The following is a 17,873-nucleotide window of genomic DNA, read 5'->3' as shown; positions in this document are numbered from 1 at the left end:
TTTTCCTTTCATCATGTAGTGCCTTAGATCCTCCGGTGCACTGCCCTTCCGTTGGAGCAAAGAAAAGAGAGGGGTTGACCAAAACTCAGGCCAAGGGGCTCAAGGGACTGCACACTGTCAGAGGTTACCAGCACATGACAGGTAGAAAACTGAAGCCTCAAACTAGCCCTGCTATCAACAACAGGGATCCTTCTCTTTCGCTCTTTTACACTGAAACTCTGGTTTTGTGATGTCCAATGCCGTCTGATGGAGCAAGTACGATACCATAGATGGCGCGCTGGCGATCGCTGTCCAGCCTTGCTACATTCTGGGTGCTGGGACTGTAGGGCCAAGACGTCCGCCTTTTATCTGTAGCTGTCACTGATGGGAATTAGGCTTAAATCAATGTTCTGCAGGTTATTATGACTTAATTCCCGCAGAATCTAGTGACGTAGGAAATGTGACACAGTTGTTAGTTTCCTTCAGGTAGTATAAAAACAGTTCATTGTATTTAACAATAGGACTGCAGGCAGGTGGCCTGCAATCTTCAAGGGAGTGGTCAGAAGCCATGGGACAACTCTGGTTTAGAATGCACTGTCACTCTCATAATATGCAAAGGCAAAGGCAGTACTTCTAGTCCAGGGGTCTCCAACGAGTAGCTCGGGAGCCACTGGTAGCTCGACAGTACCTTCAAAGTAGCTCTCTGAGGTGAAGTTAAGCCCAGAATCAATTTCAGAGTAGGTGCCTATTAAAGAAGGCAGCACTGATCATCTCAAGACCCTAAGAGTGACAGCCAGCCAAACGTATCACAGTAACTCATACCAACACTCAAACACACAGTGTGCCAGCCTATAGGATCTGCTACATGACAGTCTGTATACAATCTCAATATAATTAAGCCACAAGGAGATTGACCATGTTGCAGTCTCTCCTTTATCAGTCACAACATGTGTGTGAACAGTGCACCATCAAAAAGGTATGGCAGCAGTAGCCTGAGCTGTAATCAGTGCTGACCCACCAAAATGCGGGACTGCAGGACTCAGAGTGAAAATGTATCAGTTTAGATGCATGATCAGCTCAAAACCTGAGGAGAACAGGGTATGATACAGACCAGAGAAAACTAAGAGACTTTTAGAACAGATCACCATATTAAACGTTCCTAATAGAGAAAGAGGTTGCTCCAAGGGGAGTGTGAAAAAAAAAAGAAAGTGCTCATGAGGTAGGACAGATATAAAGGAGGGGAATCCAAAAGGCAAATTCAATAACCAATCAATTAAACATTCTGGTATCATTAGTAAAACTGGACGTGGTTCTTAGTGGCACCAGTTTTCCAGATAGGCCAGTCCCTTATGGATTTACAAATATTCATTTCATGATTTTCTAATGGGATAAACATCTGTTAAATTACTACATCTGTGTGTTCCTACATTCCTTATCTAGAACACCTCAAAAGGGGAAACGCATGATACAAATTATCAGGGGCATGCAGATACCTCCCTTTAATAATTGTGCAGCAAGTGCACCATGCAATACACAGGCTAAACAATATCTCCTCATGATCACTGAGAATACCTGTTACACTAGTCTAATAATTCTCAGGTCTCTGGTGTCTGATCTACAATTTTTACTTTCCCTAGTCACCTGTCCGGAGGGGGCACTATACCCACTTAAAATCACAATCCTGCTATTCAGGACAGCAAATAAGAAACTCTTGATGTCTCTTATGACTACATGTAGAAGTGCAATATCATAAGGAAAGTTAGGTCACCTTTAGCAAGAGCCACAGATTTATAGTTCATCCTTAGGGTCTAATCAGGGAACATCAATCTAGGCTGCTCGTCCCTTAAAGGAAGGAGCAGTAACTTGACTAACTGCAGGTGACACACTTTTAATCCTGTAGATCTCTTTTGCTTTTTGTTTTTTTTCAATACCATTATAGCCAAATAGACATGCACTGGTGAAGTGTTGTCTGTCATATTCACAGCATGAAATATCATATCTGTGAAATTTAGTAACCAGAACAAGTCCAACCAACTGTTGCGTAGCGATGGGCATCGTCATGACCATCCCCTCACAACACAGGGGAGCTTGTAACAGTATTAAAAGCAAAAGCGTAAACACAACGCAAAAACAAAAAAAACGCGCATAAAATAAAAACACACATGCCAAGCCATCAGGTATACTTGCTGTATACCAAGCACAGAAAGCATAGACAAATTACAATAGCACATATAAGTGAGCGGTGACGCACGCACTTCATAGACAAATTACAATAGCACATGTAAATGAGCGGTGACGCACGCACTTCATGCAGCCCAAAACCCAATATTCGGGCCTGCTTAATTTGTGAGGCTTAAAATTAAAAGTACACTTTCTTTTACTTTCCTCACCCTCCTTTTGACAACTGGTCACTAGTTAGTGGTGATCAGCTGTCAAATACAACTTACTGTGTCGCTTCTGACACACAGGACCAGCAGGAACAATTCATAGAAGGACAAAATGCAAAAACGTGAAAAACACACAAACATTTTTTCTTCAAAGGAGTCATACAAAAACTCATCTTGTTTCAACATACTGCTAACGCCCACCTTACTGACCTCAAGGTCGAAATCTGCCTCTCCTCAGCCCTCTCTCTCTTCACCCTGAAGCTGTCAAAGACAAAAAGCCTTCCTAACTCTTTCTAACTTGCAATAACTAACCCTTATCCAAAACCACATACCATATATATTACTCCCTTTAGGGGCCACTATCCACTCCTATTCCCAGACTCAAAAACATCTACTGTGAATAATTCACAGAACACAACAACACAACATACCAGCTTTAGAACAAATGCTTGTTACCACCCTATGCAATGGTACTCATTTCATCGACCTTAAATAGATGAACGTCTCAGTAGGTCCAGCTAGAGTTAAAACCTTCAACCCTGATATTAAACTCACCTCTGCACCGGGCACATTGGCTCACTGAGCCATTAAAAGCAACCCCAAATGGGAACAACCTGAAAATTTGTATTATACCTAAATGTATGCATTTACTGAAGCCTAAGGCACTTTAAAAGCTACTCTAAATGAAAAAAAATGCGGCCTAAATAGTGCCCTCACCCAATTTCGACTTTGACACCTGGAGCACTTAAAAATACATATTCTATAATTGTGCTACATATTAATCATCCTCAGAATGTTCTTTACAAATTGCAGCGATTTTGGACATTAGACATATCTCATGTAAATCCTTAGAAAAATGAGTTTTTTACGCCTGCGCCAAGTGAAATTCCATATGCAAATGTTCTCATTTTTGCAGTTCAACACAACTTAAATTAAATTTTAATGCTAGGAGGTCACAGTATTAGTATTAAGCTTTATAAATATTAAAAAACGAATTTAGAAGCACTTATTTTTAATAATTATTTTCATAATTAATAACTATTTTTAATAAACCCAATCATTTTTGATAGGTCCATATATAAAAGCAAGCTGCAACCCTTGCCTATCATTTTAGACGCATTTATTTATAAGCCTAAACACAGAAGCTTAACTTGAAACATGACAAATTCTTGCGCCACTTTTTTTTTAAAAAAAAGAACAATTATTCTAACATTAGAACCAAGAATATGCTTATAAAAATGCTTAAAGAGAATTGAAATTGAAATGTCTTCTTGTAATACAAAATAATGAACCGTAGTTTTGGAACCTTTTTTAAAACAACAGCCTAAAATGCAAAGTTCCACCCGTGTTTAACTGAGGGCGAAGTCCTGGCTTGAGTAAACATTCCTGTCTATTCGTGACCTGCTATTTGATCCGCGGCAGTAAAAGCTTGTCTCTCAGTGTTATAACATGAGCACGGTGTCAGTCTTTTTCAAACTCTGACATATCAATGCGTGTTGCGTTTGAGTTCAGCAAAGATTTACTTCAGCTGAAGTGTTTGCCTGTTAATATCTAATACAATGTATGTAAGTAAAAAAAATACTATAAGTTTATTTTTCTACAAAACACACAATGGTGAGTGATTTCAGACTGCCTGGTTCACCGTATGCTTTGGACCCCTCATGCTGTAAGAGTTTTCACTACCTCTACCTCCGCGATCCTACGTTGTCTTGATGACTTGCAGCGCCATGTTAACTCCTAAATACATATATTCGCACGCAAAGCGGGAAACGTTCGGAGTCAACCTGAGCCTGGTTTACAATCAGTGCACTCTACGCACAGCTAAGCGCACGTGCTTAAGTGGGCGTTTCACGTTCGGTTTCCGATAAACCCATTTACCACAGGTCAACACGTTTAGTGATTTGCAGTAATTTCATATATTTGCAAACGCCAAAATCTGTCTACTGCAGAGGAGCGTGTATGTAGTAGGTAATCGTACAGTATAATGTGAAATCCAAATGCACCCAGCAGAATTCACTGCTGTCGAAGACATACACAAAACTCCATATTAATGCCGCATGATGAACAAATATTCATTTGCGAGCGCGGGAGCGCCCGAGAGTGCATGAACGCGACAGTATCAAGCAGGTGTGTATGAGAGAGAGAGATAACAAGACCGTCTGCTCTGCGCCACTGGACCCCGAGGAGGGAGCCACGGAGCAGGACCTGTCGGCTGGAGACCAGGACATCCCGTTCGACAAAGATGGAAAGCTAAACAAAGCGCTCGGCTCAGGGCTAGGGGCCCGAGTAACTTCAGCACCGCAGGAAGACTGGGGGGTGGGGGGGTGGGGGGGTTGGTGGCTGAGCCTCGGAAGGTTTGGAGGGCGGGACGGGGCGGCTGGGAGAGCTGAACCAAGCAGCAATCGGCCGAGGGTGGAATATAACTAAAACTCAAGTGGGGCAATGGCGACGGAGCTGTAGCCCTGCAGGGCGGATGGGGGAGGGGTAGCATGTTAAGCCACGGGGGTGGTTAGCAGAAAACAAACTGAACTCCTCTAGGGAGAGAGGATTTAAGAACAAGAGGGAGACGAGAGGTAAATGTTGGGCGTAAAACATACCAAAAAAGCAGTGGGTGTGAGAACAGCGCCCGGGCACTATAGTTGAAAAGAGCACAGTAAACAGACAAGGCACGCAGTGTATTGTGGGAACACAGCCGGCGCACACCCAGCTAATGCAAGTCACCAACTGTAGCACCTTGCATATGCAAGGTAAATATGCCAGGTTGAAATATGATGAAACAAGCACATTTGTACTTTGAAACAAGCAGAACTCCCGAGGTAAAAAGCCTAAAGCAAGCCCAACCCACAAAATGATAAAAACGGTGTTGAACAAATATTCATTTGCAAGCGTGGGAGCGCCCGAGAGTGCATGAACGCGACAGTGCCAAGCATGTGTGTATGGGAGAGAGAGAGATAACAAGCAGCAGCTGTTTTGAAGCACACTCGATGCTTGTGGCGGCATCCGCCTTGCGGGAGCGAGCGAAAGAAAACAGAAACATGAGTGAACCCGTTAGCCCAGTTGAGACCGGGTAAGTATAGGGGCAAAAAGACAATGTCTCAACTGGTCAATCTTGTAAGGGAACCATTAGGTATCAGAATTAATCATATTGCACAGGAAAAGGACAAGGGAGACCAAGAAGAGGGTGAAGGGTTGTTATTTGTAGATAGAAGCACAAAATACAACTAAATTACAGTAACCATAACAACCATATGTGCACTGGGGGTGTCGTGGTGAGTGAACGGCGCAGGGCAATTGAACAATGGGGGTCAAATAAAAGCATTTACAAAATATTTACAATTACAAACATAATTGCATGATTTGTGAATGACCCTTCTCAATGCCGCAATTGACGTTGTAGAGTCGACGGCGTTTCGACCTCTTTAGCTTGAGGTCATCATCAGGACTATGGTTACACGATTCATTAGGTACTTCTATAGGAACAGGAGGAAAAGGAGGGAAAGTAATTGGTAGTGGGACCAAGAGAAGTAAATTGCTACATAGAAGAACGTGGGAAAGGGTAGAGGGTTACCTGGTGACAAGGAAGGGAGGGTAGAAAAAATCCAAGGTAACTCATTCAATGGGGAGATGTGGCGTCAGGGCGACAGTAGTTGGGTTACTGTGGTGCGTATCTGAATACGGAAGGAAGTAAAAAGGGACGAGTTACCTATAAACCTGAGGCCAAAAGTACCAAAAGACCGGAGGGGGAGCGGCGTCACAAGCTTACCAGTTAATGAGGGTTCAGGCACTTGTGAGGAGCTAGAGCGTACGTCGTACTTGGCAGCGCTCTGAATCAATCAATCAATCAATCAATCATGGAACTTATATCGCGCACTACTCACCCGTAAGGGTCTCAAGGCGCTTGGGGAAGGGGGTCTGCTACTGCTCGAACAGCCAGGTCTTGAGCTGTTTCCTGAAGGCCAGGTGGTCCTGTGTCATCCGCAGGTGGGCGGGTAGGGAGTTCCAAGTCTTAGCTGCCAGGTAGGAGAATGACCTTCCTCCAGTGGTGGCTCTCTGGATGCGAGGGACGACGGCGAGGGCGAGGTTAGCGGAACGTAGCTGGCGGGTGGGCGTGTAGAAGGTGAGGCGGCTGTTGAGGTACCCTGGGCCTAGGTCGTGGAGGGACTTGTGTGCGTGGGTGAGGAGTCTGAACGTGATCCTCTTGTTGACAGGGAGCCAGTGCAGGTCTCTCAGGTGGCACGAGATGTGGCTGCGTCGGGGGACGTCCAGGATGAGTCGGGCGGAGGCGTTCTGGATACGCTGAAGTCTTTTCTGAAGCTTGGCTGTAGTACCGGCGTAGAGGGTGTTTCCGTAGTCTAGTCTGCTGGTGACGAGAGCCTGGGTGACCGTCTTCCTGGTCTCGGTCGGGATCCATCGGAAGATCTTTCGGAGCATGCGGAGGTTGTGGAAACAAGCTGAGGAGACGGCGTTGACTTGTTTGGTCATCGATAGGGAGGAGTCCAGTATGACGCCCAAGTTGCGTGCGTGGTCCGTCGGTTCAGGTGCGGTGCCTAGTGCCGGGGGCCACCAGGAGTCGTCCCATGCGGAGGGTGATGGTCCCAGGATGAGGACTTCTGTCTTGTCCGTGTTCAGTTTCAGGCGGCTGATGTTCATCCATTCAGCGACGTCTGTCATCCCTTCGTGCAGGCTGGCTTTGGCGGTGTCGGGGTCTCTGGAGAGGGAGAGAATCAGCTGGGTGTCATCGGCGTAGGAGATGATGTTGAGGTTGTGTTGGCGTGCGATGGCAGCGGCGAGGGGTTTCATGTAGATGTTGAAGAGAGTGGGGCTGAGCGACGATCCTTGCGGGACGCCGCAGATGACTTCGGTGGCCTCGGAGCGGAACGGAGGGAGGCGTACTCTCTGTGTTCTGCCGGAGAGGTATGAGATGATCCATTCCAGAGCCTTCCCTTGGATGCCGGTGGCGTTGAGGCGTTGGACTAGTGTGCGGTGGCAGACAGTGTCAAATGCTGCGGAGAGGTCTAGGAGGATGAGTGCCGCTGTTTCGCCGTTGTCGAGCAGGGCTCGGATGTCGTCGGTGGCTGCGATGAGGGCGGTCTCGGTGCTCTGGTTGGCTCTGAATCCGGACTGTGATGGGTCGAGGGATCCGTTCGCCTCGAGGAAGGCTGCCAGTTGCTTGTTGACGACCTTCTCGATGACTTTGGCGGGGAACGGAAGGAGGGAGATGGGGCGGAAGTTCTTGAGGTCGGTCGGGTCCGCTGTTGGTTTCTTCAGCAGAGCGCTGAGTTCGGCGTGCTTCCAGCTCTCTGGGAAGGTTGCTGTGTTGAAGGAGGTGTTGATGATGTCTCAGAGGTGGGGTGCGATGGTAGAGGCTGCCTTGTTGAAGACATGATGGGGGCACGGGTCGGTCGGAGATCCGGAGTGGATGGTGTTCATCATGCGTGACGTGTCTTCGGGGGTCACCTCGGTCCATGTCTGGAGGGTGGCGGCGGGGTGCGAAGGTTCGACCGATGGGTGCGGGGGTGAAATGTCGAAGCTGTTGTGGATGTCGGCGATCTTGCGGTGGAAGTACGAGGCGAGGGAGTCGCAGAGGTCCTGTGAGGGAGTGATGTCGTTGTTGCCGGTGCTGGGGTTGGAGAACTCCTTGACGATGTTGAAGAGCTCCTTGCTGTCATGGGCGTTCTTGTCCAGTCGTTCCCGCAGAGATTTCTTCTTGGTGGTGCGGATGAGCTGGTGATGTCTGCGAGTGGCGAGTTTGAGTGCTGTTCTGTTGTCGGCGGTCTTGTTGAGGAGCCAGGCCTTCTCGAGGGTGCGGCAGGCCTTCTTGGAGTCCTTACGTTCGTCGGTGAACCAGGTGGCCTTCTTGCTTCTGGGCCTGGTGAGGGGGTTCTTCAGTGGGGCGAGGTCGTCGGCACAGGAGGTCAGCCACTGCGTGAGGTCGAGGGCAGCTGTGTTAGGGTCCGTAGTCCTGACAGGTGGCCTCTGGCTGAGGGAGGTGGCGAGCTGGTCGGCGGTGATCTTGCTCCAGTTTCTGTGGGGAGCCTGCTTCGGGTGATGGTGGACCGTGTTCTTTCTGAAGCTGAAGTGGACGCAGCTGTGGTCGGTCCAGTGAAGTCCGGTGGAGTGGCTGAAGGTGACGTGCTTGCTGGACGAGAAGAGTGGGTCGAGCGTGTGGCCGGCGTAGTGGGTGGGGGTGTTGACCAGTTGCTGAAGTCCGAGGTTGGCGAGGTTGTCCAGCAGGGCGGTGGTGTTGCGGTCATTGTTGTTCTCCAGGTGGAAGTTGAGGTCCCCGAGGAGGATGTAGTCGGCGGAGGGGAGGGCGTGAGGGCTGATGAAGTCTGCGATGTCCTCGCAGAATTGTGCGCGTGGTCCCGGGGGTCTGTAGACGAGGGTGCCTCTGAGGGTAGTCTTGGGGTCGGTGTGGATCTGGAAGTGCAGGTATTCGGCGGCATTGAATACGTCGATGGAGTCAGTCGAGATGCGAATGGTGCTCTTGTGTACGATGGCGATGCCCCCTCCGGTCTGGTTGACGCGATCCTTCCTGATGATCTTGTAGCCGTCCGGGATGGCTATGGCGATGTCGGGGGCTGAAAAGAAATGAACGGGCTCCGTTAGTTACCGTGGTTGTGTGTCTGTGTGGAGGCGGGGGGAGGTTAAAAGCAGTCACCAAGCGATGGGTAGGATCCCAGGCAACGGGGCAAGGAGCAGTTAATAGCTTACCAGAAGTGTTGGTAAAGGGGTGAAAGATTCAAGTCCGGCTGTGGAAGGAGTTTACGATAATCCAGGACGAGGAAACCGGGATCAGTCCGGTGGTGAGGGGCCGAGTAGACGAGTGAAGCGTCTCGGGCGTTCAGCGCGGCGAAGGCGGGTTCAATTGTGGCCGGCAGTGTCACGTGAGGAGTTTATGGGCAGGTCAAGTCTGTGCACTAAAGCAGGACTAGAGCGTGAAATGGTGATGTAAGTGCCCCGGGGATATAGATAGGGTGAGAACGGCACTAGAAAGATGGCCGACGGTAGGTACCGTGTTCAGTAGAAAGAAAAACACAAAGTTTGGGACATTTGAAGTACTCGATTTACAATGTATCAAGCTGTAAATTGTACAATCACGAAAATAAGCATGAAACAAACATAAAAACAAAGAATTATATCGGACATTACAATAAATGTGTACAGTGGGACATTCAAAAGAAAAAACAACAATTGTATACATCACTTGGAAGAGAATTTAAACAGAAACTAGCGATTCGAAGTCAGATTTGTTGAAAGGTAGACATTGATTTGGGACAATAAGGGTAACAATGTACAATCGGTGTAAGGCGGTTGCTGAAAAAGGGTAAAGCAATTACTGGGGTTTACAAATGGAGAACCACAGGGGCCAAGGGAGGCTGACAATTGCGATCAAGGGAAAAATCGAAAATTCTTTGTCAAAAAATCATAGAAAGTAGGCATAGGTCGTTCGATCAGCATAGGGTGGAAAAGTAATCATGTATTGAAACAGTATAAATACGTGCCTATAATGCTAAGCCAGTTGAAGGGAGAAGGCAGCTCCTATGCGTTGGTAATAACTGTGTTCCACTCATCGAGAGAATTCAGACCATGTGACACAGAATTACAGCTTGTGATCCATCTACATTCACATTTGTTTAGTAGAAGTTGAAGGTTTCCACCACGGATGGGTAGTAGTGGACGGTCTATGACCTGCCATGTCATGTCTGTCTCAGAGTGTTTGTGTTCTTTATAGTGTGCTACCAGTGGTGCGGTAGTAATGTTACATCTAATGCGGCTCTTGTGTTGTGAGATACGCTGCTTGACCATTTGTGTAGTCTGACCTATGTAAAGTAAATTACAAGGGCACCGGATCGCATAAATAACGTTGTTGGTACGGCAATTGGAAAATTGTTTGAGTGGGTATGTGCGATCTGTGGTGACAAAGACTTTGGTGTTACTTGTGAGGTCACAGACTGTGACGGGGACGAGAGCGCCGCCTCGACAGACTGGAATTGGTGGGATTCACCGCCCTCTCTTCCCCTACAGCAGCCACTGGAACGATCAGCAGAGGACGCGTGGTATCCCTACCCATCACAGGACTGGACATCGGAGTCGGGACCGGGCTCCTTTAAGACGGCTTACTTCAAGGACGAAACCACGCCCCCTGATGACGTCTTGGTAGAGGGCGGGATAAAAACAGAGGAAACCCGGAAGACGGCGGACGGCGATTCCCTGGAGGCGGACGGAGTGTTGCAGTGGAGAAAGACGAGGAGTTGGGAAGAGGAGCGACGTGGAGGAGAGAGCCAAGACCAGAGATCCGAGCGGAGTGGAGACGACCGCGACAAGCCAGGAGGCCAACGATCCTACGAGGCGCCCCGCCACGTTCCCACGGGAGGAGCGTGGCTTGAGCAGGTACGGGGGAAAGTAGCTGGCTGGGTGGGCAGGAAGACGCAGCCACCGCCTTGAAAGTAATTGCCACCGTACTAGTGATCTCAACACCCCCCTCCCCTCACTGGGCACGAAGGCACCTAGTTGCGGTACAAACGAGCACTGTAGCACTTGGTTTCCCTCACTCCCGGCCCCGGTTGATAAAAGGAAAGGATCGGTGTCCTAATACCTGGTCTCTTCTTGTCTTGCATTGCTTCATTGGGACGAACACCCCGGAGCCCCTCCAGCAGACGGGAGCAAGTCACGAAGCTACGAAAGGCGGACTACACAGCCGATACTCAATCTGGAGCCCCATCGAAGGAGCAGAAGCCTCCCTCCGGCGTCGAATACGAGACGACAAATAGCACGTCAACGGACACTGTTGTCTAAAATAAAACCCTCGTTACACCGCACTGGCTTGGTTGTAGAGTCTGTTCCCACCACCCCGCCACACAGACATTACAGTTTTGGCATTTAAAATGGCCTTTTATGGGTGGAAGGCTCCACATGGTTGTTACTGATTGGTCATGTCTTTCCTTAGAGGGCCATGTAATGGCATGAACCAATTTGTCCGAAAGGTTGTCACCCCTTTTGTATGATAGTAAAGGGAGATCTAAAAAGTGTGGAAAGGTGCGGAGCAATGTCCAGTTTTTTTTTATTATTTTCCCAACCTTGTTGCTAGAGGGACTATAGGTTGAGACAAAAGGTATGCGTGTGTTGTTGCGTTTGATGGACGGTGCCAGGATGGCCTCCCTGTGACTGTACCACGCACGTTTGAGAGCTCTTTTAACCAGGTGTTTAGGGTACCCTCTGTTGGTCAATTTCGCAGGAGCGAGCAGTGGCCAATTAGCATGCGTGCCGCTGCTCGCTCCCGCAAGGTGGATGCCGTCACAAGCACGAGTGTGCTTCAAAATGAGCAGACTGCCTAGGCGAGATCTAAAAATAAGCTCCCTGACAGAGCACCGGTCTAATTATATATGATCATTAAAGTGCAGCTGAACTGTCTTCAGAAAACTCTGCTTAATGCCCCATAGATTCCATTCCATAGCCACACTACAGAAGCAAGTAAGGTCATCCTTTTCGGGCAGGAGAGAGAGGCAGTGGGAGCGAGGATACCTAACCAGTAACCGAGTGCTAGGGTCTTATATTGCCATCGAGAAGATCTACTGACATAATAAACCATAATGCTGAAGGCTGAGTGGTTGGTACATGTAATCAGAACCCCGAGATTGCAATACAGGAGCATATTACACGTTCCATGTTCTGTTTTTTTTTTTTATTACATTTGATATTTTTAGTGCAGTTAGCATGATAAATGTGTATACTGTGTTTATTAGGAAACATCTTTAAAAACCTATGACGTCTATGTAGAAAATGAATTTTTTAAGAATTGAAAACATATTTCTACTAAAAAACCCACTTCTGAACTCCATAATGAAACACTGCTCTGATCTCTTTACTACGCCAAGCTAAACAGTATATTTTAAACAATTGATGGGTAACATATATAAAGTAGTCATTTACTGAAATATATATAGTTATATATATATATATATATATATCCGTGATTATCAAAACATGTGGCAAACAAACGCACAACGCATTTCGGTGCCTTGGTTACGGGTCAAGGACTGTTTGTGAAATCATAAACATATAGTGCACTTACACAAAATAGATGTAGGACTACATATCACAATGCATAGTGAAAGGCAGGAAAAACGGCATCCATTTTGAAGTGGTAACCTCAAGTATAGGATCAAATACAAAAGACGCCTATTATCTTTAAACTGAAACTTATTCCACCAATTCAAATCTTCCAGTGATTTAAATAGTAAACCAAAATCGCTTATCGGAAAATAATGAATTTTCAATGACAATCCATAAATTCACAATTCTGCCCCAGTGTGCCAAGACAACCAAGGATATAATCATATTCTATTCATTTCCAATCAGATTCGATCTCAATGTCCTGCCCCAGTGGGTAAATAGCAAACCACACAATGTTCAAAAAACGTCATTTCAGTTAGAATCTAAGCTTAAATATGAAATCTGCGTATATACATATATATGTGTGTGTGTATATATATATATATAATATATATAGATGTAAATATATATGTATTAAGTCATTTTATTCATGTTCGATTAATTAAAATCATAACATGTCTGAAAACTGTACGTTAAAATTACACGTGAAAGAATATGACAATGAATACAACTGGCACCTAAATAATAAGGTGTTTTAAAAAACTGCAGTCAATAAAATGAAAAGCAAATGCAAGGGTCTTTGGTTGGGATTGTATTTTTGTCCATAACTGTGCTTGGGATGATCCTGGGAGGATGAGACCACCACTGAATCGTTCAGCATGATGTGCTCTTTGTGTTCAAGGCATCTGCTTGGTTCTCTCCATAGGTTAGGGAGGACCCCAAAATCATCACCTCTCTCACTGCTTGCTGTATTTACATTTTCACTTTTGTGAGATAAATATATGTATTTCAGCATGTAAAGATAGGGTAATGTGTTGTTTTACTAAAGGCATGTGAGATTTCAGTTTTTTTAATTGAGATGAGGGGAGTTTCACAAAGTACAACTACGCATTACATGCAAAAACTCTGGAGTAAACTATTGCACCCTCAACCTTTTGATAAAACAACTTTACCTTTACATGCTAAAAAGCATATAACCAATTCACAAAAGTGAGCTTTGAAAAATATCAGGCAATGAGCGAGGTGATGATTTTGGGGCCCTCCCTAACCTAGGGGGAGGACCAATCAAATGCCTTGAACACAAAGAGCATATCATGCTCAGCGATTGTGGTGGTCCCATCCTCCTAGGATCACCCCAAGCAAATTTATGGGCAAAAATACAATGCCAACCAAAGGCCCAGCAAAGCATTATGGGGTGAGATTCTCGAGTGCAGTGAATATCATAGTATTAGCTCTCAACTGAGCTGGGAGAGCCGCTTCGCTTGAGGAATGTTTTGATATTGTATACTATAATATTCACTGCACTCTAGAATCTTGTCCCATAATGCTTTGCAGGGCCTTTGGTTGGGATTGTATTTTTGCCCATAACTGTGCTTAGGGTGGTTGGACAGAGACATGAGAACACAATATTTTTTTTGTTGCAGTTATATGGCGCAAACTGGACCCGAAGGTATCAGAGCGCTTTACATTAGCACCAGTTGCATTACAGACGGACACATTCATTTTTGGTAGGCACGGGGAGATTAGGTGATTTGCCCAGCTCCAAAGTCGGCAGCTCTGCACGTTAAGCCACATCCTCACCCCTATCTCTTGGATACGTATTTACACAGCCCGATGTCTTAAGACGGTGAGGTTGGCGTGTGGAAACCAGTTAGGTGTCACCGACCAATTTCACCCTTGAGAGTTGTGAAGAAGGTAATCAGAGGTTTGGAGCACATATCACCCAGAGGAGATTCCAGCGCAGGGGTCCGAGTAAATGAAAGGAGCAGAATCCACCGAGATAAAGGTTGGGTCAACAAGGTACAAGCTGCAAGGTATCTGCCGATGAGAGACGTGAAATATCTCAGGGTTTGGAAGACTAGCATTGATAACTTCCAGAGATCCTTAGCTGACAGCCACCTGGCTTGTTGACTACAGACCCACCAGAAGACTCCTGTGTTAGTCAAGTGAAGATAGGACTATCTCGGCAGTGCGGAAGGAACGCAATGGACTCATTTTCTGAATATTCAAGAATTGCAATCCGGCTTCTGTGGCTGTGTCGGGAATTAATGTTTCTAAGTACTTAAGAGAGAGCCCAGGTGTACTCTGAACTCTTCTGGTCGAGGGTGGACTTCATCCTGTGGCAAACAATATAAGATCAAAGCAAGCTGTCATGGTCTAACTTTCCCTATTTCAGTTGTACAGTGGATATGAAGTTCTAGTGAAAAACAGATTCAGGTGAGAGCGGGAGGGACTCCCCCAGCCTCAGTTTGTCTCTGTCGGGGCTCTAGGCCAGGACAGTAGAACTGGCCAGAGGGATTCTTCCACAGACATCCTGAAAAAGACCCTTTGATCTTTTATCTGCGGGGGTGTTGTGTAGGGGCACTTGTTTCAAGGAGGTTTATTTTAAAATCAGGGTGATGGATCCCAAATCTGGAAGACTTGCTAGAATTAGAGGAGACTTAGGTTGGCTGTGCCCTGTGCACCTTCACCTTTAGCAGCAGATCAAGCCTGCTTTCCACTCTCAAGAGCCATTTTCACAGCCCAAAAACAATTTCCACAACCCCATTTGCAAGTCTTGCTAGTCCACGCTTGTTGGACACACAAATAGTAGATATACTTGGGGTAGAAACACAACCAAGAAGTCAGATGAGTTTGACTCCCCCAGCTCCTGGCCTGACCACTTCCTACCTGCTCTTTACCCATAGGGAGTAATCGGTCTCAGGTCAACTGTGTTCCCCTCGCACACTCAGTACTGTTGCTCCCTTGTTTCTGTGCCAGGTTGGTAGGCGAGTCCGTTTTTTATATTCTCCAAGGTGAGACTCTAAATGTTGCTCTTGTTGCTTTGCTTTGCTTTGCTTTGAGTTAATCAAACAGGAATGTGCCTTGAATGTTTGAAAGTATTACTTCTTCCGTGACTTGTCTAAGTCGCCACATGTATTACCTGCGTTCTGTCCTTGCATGCCCAGCTCGAGGGCTTTTGACAGCGGTGAATAAGAACCCGCTCATACCATTGCTTCTGTTTTCCAGACTGCCTTCTCATCACAGTTTAGAGTTACCTGGCGCAGGTGTGTGGCCACATGTCAGCCATGATAGGGAATTCTTGTCTCTGGCTAGGGAATCTGCCGACACCCTCCTTTTCGCTCTCCACACCTTCAGGCAGGTGAGACAGATTCCCAGTATATACATTTCTCAGTTCGCGTCACTAGGCCCCAGTTGACACGGAGGCACATACTTAGCCAACGAGATCATGGTACAGCCTGTGGGCACATGCCACGCCTTACCTTTCTCAGGTCTTCTAAGCCATACTCCAGCGCTGACGTCAGAACCTCCAGGGCCTGAGGAGAAAACAATGAACACAATAGGTCAACAGGGCCTTGTGGTGAAAGGGAAATCCGTTCAAAAGCAAAGATTAAATGTGTGGGAATCAAAAATGACTTTCTCAGATCAACACAAAACCGAAGCACAGAGTCAATGTGTGGGAACCAGGTAGAGCTCGCAGCATGGCCGCTCCGGAGCAAACAATGGTGAACAGAGGCCACGGTTCCATGCAACAAAGCCCACCCAAAGGGGCTACGGTTTGATGAAACAAAAACCCACTGGTGGGCAGGGGCGTGCGACAGGTTCAGGAGCAGACTACACTTGACTATGGTAACACAATAGGTGAGAACGTTAGAACAACTGGACAAAGACAATAAACGTGGGCAGTGATACAAAGGCGGTATAGCAATAATAACATTCTTGTGGCAGAAATACATTTACACAATACAATCAAACAGGAGGAAGTGAAAAATAATATTTGTGGGAAAACGATACAACTGTATAAGAACAAAAATTGTCAGTGATATATTTGTACAAAAAGCAAGCATGGGCTGGTGAAAGTAGTAGTATAGCAATCGTCAGTCAGTGATACAACTCTGCAATATCAACCGTGGGTCAGAGATATACTGAGTGTAGAACAGCAGCAAGTGTGGGAGACTGATACCACAATTAAACAAGTACATCATTTGCACTGTTGCACAACAGCAAGAAACAGGGCAGTGAAACAACGATTGTTTAATAATACCTGTTGCTGTACAATAATACAATGTCTCTATGACAACACCAGCTGCGAGGCAGTGCTACTACCTATTGATAAGAACCCCAGTTCTAAGTCAGCGCTATGACGACTTTTAACAACAGCAAACAAGACATCATGTCTGCAGAACAGCAACAATTGTGTAGCCGTTATAACACCGTGGAACACCACCAATAACGTGGTAGTAAACCAATCATTTTTAGAACATCCTCCTGCATGGGGCAGTGATACAACAACTATTCCATAACACCAGCTCTGACCCAGTGATGCAACTGTACAATAAGACAGGGGTGCACTGAGCTATCATTAGAAAACCAACAAGCAATATCAATAATGGGACATTTCATGCCCCTTTTGTTAATACACACGTTTTGCCTCATTCTGAACTGTGGAACAGTTTGTCGGGCACTGGCTGTTGTATTGATGAGAGCGAAACACGTGTCGGGCTGTAATTGTTAATATCGGCTGGTCTTTAGTGGCACTGTCCTAATCCAGTGGCTCTAATCTTGCTCCTGGAATGTGTTGTAGTAAATATTATTTAATGGCTGAGGTGTGTGCTTTTCCCATTGCAATGCTTAATGGCTTTGCCAGAATAGAGACGTCTGAGTGGGCTACAGAGAGTGCCCCTGGTGGTATGGTGTAGGTCACATGCTATGGGTTCTGTCTAAAGTGGGAGCCTCCAGAACGCCTTTAGGATAGTTTCCATAAACAAATGCAGACATGCTTTTCCCCAGGCCCTAACAACCTACATCATTGGTAAAGCATGCTATATTTAAACCACTTAACATAACTTATGCATCATCTTAAGGTTTTCGTCAGTTTACGTGTAATGCGCACACGGTCTGCAGACGTCACGAGCTCTTCATTCCAAGCACGTGCAGTTTTTTTTTCACACAAACCAACCCATTTTGTGGATGTAGGTTATTACCTGTGCTCCAGCTTGTGCCGGGGTTGGAGGAGAACTTCAACAGCACTTATTTTTAGGGAGCTGGACTTCCCTTTAATCGGCTTTGAGGCAGAGACGGAGAACAAGGAGGAGGAGAAAAAGAACTAACAAGCATGAGAAAGGTAGTGGGAGAAAGAGGCATTGGGGTGGAAGAAAGCGGCATTGGGGTGGAAGAAAGCGGCATTGGGGTGGAAGAAAGCGGCATTGAGGTGCGAGAAAGAGGCATTGAGGTGCGAGAAAGAGGCACAAGGTGGAAGATAGAGGCACAAGGTGGAAGATAGAGGCACAAGGTGGGAGAAAGAGGCGCGAGGTAGGAAAAAGGTGGGAGAAAGAGGCATGAGGTGGGAGAAAGAGGCACAAGGTGGGAGAAAGAGGCACGAGGTGGGAG

The 17,873-nt window shown here is 46.5% G+C and overlaps 1 protein-coding gene across 3 annotated transcripts in view; it reads right to left on the bottom strand.

The window, feature by feature from the left end:
* The window catches only part of BTBD19 (BTB domain containing 19), a 1,273,384-nt gene that overhangs the window by 935,241 nt on the left and 320,270 nt on the right, over positions 1-17,873 (bottom strand). For all 3 annotated transcript variants that reach the window (XM_085602806.1, XM_085602805.1, XM_085602807.1), the window contains exon 3: positions 15,746-15,799. In XM_085602806.1, the coding sequence (XP_085458932.1) occupies positions 15,746-15,799 (54 nt within the window). The remainder of the gene's footprint in view (positions 1-15,745; positions 15,800-17,873) is intronic.

This window comes from Triturus cristatus, chromosome 4_2, assembly GCF_964204655.1.
Source record: "Triturus cristatus chromosome 4_2, aTriCri1.1, whole genome shotgun sequence".
Lineage (NCBI taxonomy): Eukaryota > Metazoa > Chordata > Amphibia > Caudata > Salamandridae > Triturus > Triturus cristatus.
This window is presented reverse-complemented; position numbering and strand designations above follow the sequence as displayed.